Here is a 5,193-nt window from a genome sequence, read left to right on the forward strand (position 1 = left end):
TTTGTATCTTCAGAATGCAAGGACGTTTAGATAGACGCGTTGATTCATGGGAAAGGATGGACCCTTGAGAGAATTGACCCCTTGTGAGGGCCGGACCCTTGTAAGGGTTGACCCCTTGAAAGGATATCAATGTCTAGGACCTGGATCCTGTTAGTAAATTGACTGAACCCTGAAATGATTAGTTTTGGGATGAAAGATCGTTGCTTAGAAACCTAGAGTTCTAGCTTGGTTTGAACCCTGGGGTTCTTGAGCCCTAGAACACGGAAGTTCTTAAGGCCTTGAACCCTGAGGTCCCTTACCTAGACCCGAAGGCCGTTTTATTGAACCCGAAGGTTTACTCATTGAACCCTGATGTTTCTGAGTGCTGGGGTTTAATCCTTAGATCTGGGGACCGTGATTAAACCCGATGGATACCTCGAACCTGGAGGTTGATGCTTTTGAACCCGGGGTTCTTGGCAAACCCGAAGGTTGGTATTTGGATTCAAAGATCCTTGAACCCTGAGATTCTTATCAGATCCGAAGATGAATTAGGCCCGAAGGTCCTTGATCAACCCTTAGGTGATTTTGAATCCGGAGATTCCTTACAGACCCGAAGGCTGTATTGAACCCTTAGGCTCTTTTATAGACCCGGAGGCCGTACTGAACCCGGAGGTTGTTATATAGACCCTGAGGCCGTACTGAACCCGGAGGTTGTTATATAGACCTTGAGGCCGTACTGAACCCAGAGGTTCGTCATAGACACTGAGGCCGTATGCGTTATGGGAGGTTTGTGATGGTATTCTGCTCCCCATGGGGAACCACTACCAATCTGTTATTGAGAAACCGCACTCTGCCACCCGGAGGTATATGCCACTCTCATGAATCTCAATGCTGCACTCTACCTTTCTGCAGAAAAGGTCACGCTCAAACTTACTGTGGTCTGGCGTGGGCCTGCCCCGCGGAGCGACTTCACACCAGACACACTACTTTCCAGGTCTAGATAAGTAATTAATTTTTGGTGTTAACCGGTATTTTCGCACATTTGCTCCCTGCATATCTTATTACAGTACCTTGCAGTGTACGTCATGCCCACTGCGTGTATTTAGCTCATAGCGTCTTTAACATAGGGTTTGGGTAGCACTAGTACAGTGGTCCCCACGTAATTTTTGGACTTATAGCCTTTACGCAGGGACCGAGGTGCAGACAATGTAATAGGGTTGATCAGACCCTTTCCTTATATGTCGTAAACCCATGTGAGTAGTCTCATTAGTATATAAAGGGTTTGCTAAGATCTAAGGTCCCTTAGGACCTGACCTAGCTAGTATGCCCCTTTAAGTACATTGGAGTTCCTATTACCCCTTTAGCCGTAACTAATAATGTATTTTATAAGCTTAGTCCGGAGACGTTATCGCATACATAGGAGTAGGAAACCGTGTACTTAAATATATTGTAATAATAGTAGTAGTATATAAAGCTGATCCGGGGACCTTACTTTAGAAGTGATAGAATTTGAGGTGCAAGGCATTCCAGCACTTGGGTTGGACCATACCGTCGTTGTCTTCTAGCTTATAGGCTCCTGCCCCTTGCACCTCTATTACCTTATAGGAACCCTCCCATCCAGGAGCGAGTTTTCCAGTTGATTTGTCCATTGTGTGGTCACAGACTCGCCTTAGGACCTAGTCCCCTTTCTGGAAGGTTCTGGATCTGACCTTCTTGTTATAGCTCTTGGCTACTTTCAACTGGTAAGGTGCATTTCTAAGGCGGGCCGCCTACATCTTTTCATCGAGTAGGTCTAGACTCAGGGGCATTAGCTCGTGGTTCTCCTCCTGGGAGAGGAATTCAGAGACCGTGGTCCTTACGTGCACCTCTGTGGGTATCACCGCTTCAGCACCATAAACAAGCGAGAAGGGAGTCTCCTGGGTAACTGTCTTCGGGGTTGTCCGATAGGCCCAGAGTACTCCATGTAGCTCTTCTGCCCATCGCCCATGGGCGTCTTCCAGGCGCTTCTTGAGCATATTCATCACTGTCTTATTAGTTGATTCGGCTTGACCGTTAGCTTGGGGTTGTCGTGGTTTGTAGCTCGTGAACTAGGGTCCGTTGTCTGTGGCGATCTCATGGGGAGTTCTGAAGCGTGTGATCACGTTGGTCCATTGGAATTTCCTGATCTGGATATCCATTATCTTGGCTAGTGCTTCAGCTTCTACCCACTTCGTGAAGTAATCGGTCACGACTAGGAGAAAGATCTTTTGCCCCGGTGCCATAAGGAATTTCCCCAAGATGTCCATGCCCCACTTTGGAAGGGCCAAGGAGAACTTAAAGATTTGAGGTTCTCTGGTGGAAGATTGGAGACTGGCGCGTGTTTCGGGCATTGGCTACACAGCTTGGCCTGTTTGAGGGAGTCCCTCGCCATGGTTGGCCAGTAGTATCCAGCCCTTCTGGCTCTGAGTACCAAGCTCCGACCATTAGAATGGGAACCACACTCTCCCTCGTGAAGCTCTTCTAGTATCCTAGCGGCTTCTCTAGGGGTAAGACATCGTAGATAGGGTCCTGAAAAGGATCTTCGGTATGTTTCCCCTCGGAAAAGCAGTACATGGCAGCTTGGCGCCTTATCTTCCGACTTTCGTCTCGATCCTCAGGCAAGGTGTCGTACCTCAGATAGCTAATGATGGGAGTCATCCAGGTCTCTCCTTCGTCTACTACGGATATTTCTTAAGGCTCCATCTCCTTTTCGGTTGCGGGCCATTGGAGTACTAGTAGTGGGATGCTCATATGACTTGTAGTTTCTAAGGCGGACCCTAGATTATCTAGAGCGTCGGCCTGGGAGTTGTGCTCCCTAGGGATCTGGGTGAGCATTGGAACCTGTCGAGTGGTCGCTTAGCCACGGATAGGTACCTGATCATACTCGGATTTTTCGCCTGGTAGTCTCCTTGGACTTGGCTTATGATCAGTTGTGAATCGCTGAAGACCTGGATGTCTTCTACTCCCATCTATTTGGCGAGTGTCATCCCTGCTATTAGAGCTTCGTATTAGCTTTGTTGTTCGTTGCTTTGAAGTTGCATCGTACGGCCCTTGAGGCTGATTCACCCGTAGGGGAAGTTAGGACTAGTCCCACGCCTGCGCCCCTTACGTTACTAGACCCATCAACGTATAGTGTTCTTTCGTCTTTCTCCCCTTCGCTATCACGAAGCTTTACTTCTTGCTCCAAGGCTGGAATCATGGCAGGAGGGAATTCGGCTACGAAATCTGCTAGGACTTGCGATTTGATGGTTGTTGCAGGCCGGAAGATCACATCGTACTCCCCCAGCTCTATAGCCCATTTTGTTAGTAGTCCAGACAATTCCGGCTTATGAAGGACTCCTTTGATGGGGAAGGAGGTGACCACCACGATTTGATGAGCCTGGAAGTAGGGGCGTAGCTTTCGAGCAGCGTTAACCAAGGCGAGGGCTAACTTTTCAAGGTGACTATAGCGGGTCTCCGCGTCTAGTTGAGATTTGCTCACGTAGTAGATAGGATGTTGTTTCCTTCCTTCTTCCCTTACCAGGACCGCGCTGACTGCATGCTCTGATACCGCCAGATAAAGCAATAGGACTTCTCCTTCCAAAGGTTTTGAGAGTAGAGGTGGAGTAGTGAGATAGGCCTTGAGATTGGATAGGGCTTGCTCACATTTATCGGTCCATTGGAAGTCCTTGGGGTCCTTCAAGGTTTCGAAGAAGGCATGCGACTTGTCGGACAGCCTGGAGATGAATCTGCTCAGGGCGGCCATCATTCCTGTCAGTCTTTATACCTCCTTGACGTTGCGAGGGGAAGGTATCACCTGGATTGCTCTCACCTGTTCTGGGTTCGCTTCAATTCCCTTGTGGGTGACTATATATCCTAGGAACTTTCCAGAGCTTACCCCCAACGAGCACTTTGAAGGGTTTAGCTTCATGTTGTACCTCCTGAGAGTGGTGAAGGCTTGTTGAAGGTGCGAGATATGGTCCTCAGCGTCCAGGGACTTTACCAGCATATCATCAATATAGACCTCCATGGTCTGCCCTATCTGATCGGCGAACATCATGTTGACGAGCCTCTATGAGGTCATGAACGAGGTCTTCTCTTGGTCGTCAGGATGCATTAGGATCTGGTTATATTCAGAGAATGCATCCATGAAACTCATTAGCTGATGACCAGCAGTTGCATCGACTAGCTTGTCGATGTGAGGCAAGGGGAAGGGGTCTTTAGGACAGGATTTATTAAGATCCGTGAAGTCGATATAGACTCTCCACTTCCCGTTCTTCTTCCTGACGACCACTACATTAGCTAACCATTATGGGTATTGCACCTCTCGTATGAATCCGGCATCCGGTAGGTTCTTGACCTCTCCTTAGAAAAATATTCAGAAGTCTCAAATGCTGCTTCGTTTCATCGAAATTGCTTATCGGGACGATTGATACATTTTTTCCCAAAAATGCAGATTTTCGACCGTAGCAAAAATGTCTCTCGACCATGACCATTACTTGTCTCGACCATCGATCGTCCCGATAAGCAATTTCGATGAAACGAAGCAGCATTTGAGACTTCTGAATATTTTTCTAAGGAGATTACATCAAGATGGAGTTTATATTTGGAGTTGGTGACGTGGCAAGAGTGGTGACAAGAGATGAAATGGTGACCACCCATTGGTTTCGGTTAAGTGACATGGCGATACACATGGCGACTTCTCATTGGCCGAGAGGAGACTTGGCGCCCAAGTTACGAAACTTCTAGAAGGAGAGACTTGCCTTGCAAGGTACTGAAGACTTGGTAATCAAGTTTGGAGAATTCATTGAATTTGGGAAAACTTGCCATGGAAGTTTCTAAGTGGGACACATGCCCATTTCTCTTCATGCACATGGTCCCCTTCTCCAGCCAGCCTCAGCCCTCCTTTTCTATAAATACCAGACCCCTCCTCTTCATTTTATTCATCCCAAAACCGTGAGTGATCACCCTAGAGAGAGAGAGGTGAGTTAGAGAGAGAAACCGAATGTTAAGGAGTGTTTTTCGGTTTCTTTGTTTTAGCGTTTTGGGAGAGTGATCCGGAGGTGGTAGGTAGTCTTTGTAGTCAGTAACCAAGGTGGGTTTCCTCTGTGTATGTTGTGTGTTTTATTTATGCAGGTATGAGGTCTAATCGGTGGAAGACCGGGGCATGAGTTTAATCGTGTTTTGTGCAGGGCTCCGGAAGAGTGTATGCTGATT

At 47.7% G+C, this 5,193-nt stretch overlaps 1 protein-coding gene across 1 annotated transcript in view; it reads right to left on the bottom strand.

The window, feature by feature from the left end:
- LOC130500092 (uncharacterized) overlaps positions 1–2,966 on the bottom strand; it is a 10,059-nt gene extending 7,093 nt beyond the window's left edge. The window contains exon 1 of the mRNA XM_056994800.1: positions 2,872–2,966. Coding sequence (XP_056850780.1) covers positions 2,872–2,966 — 95 coding nt within the window. The remainder of the gene's footprint in view (positions 1–2,871) is intronic.
- Between the last annotated feature and the right edge of the window lie 2,227 nt (positions 2,967–5,193).

This window comes from Raphanus sativus, chromosome 9, assembly GCF_000801105.2.
Source record: "Raphanus sativus cultivar WK10039 chromosome 9, ASM80110v3, whole genome shotgun sequence".
Taxonomy (NCBI): Eukaryota; Viridiplantae; Streptophyta; class Magnoliopsida; order Brassicales; family Brassicaceae; genus Raphanus; species Raphanus sativus.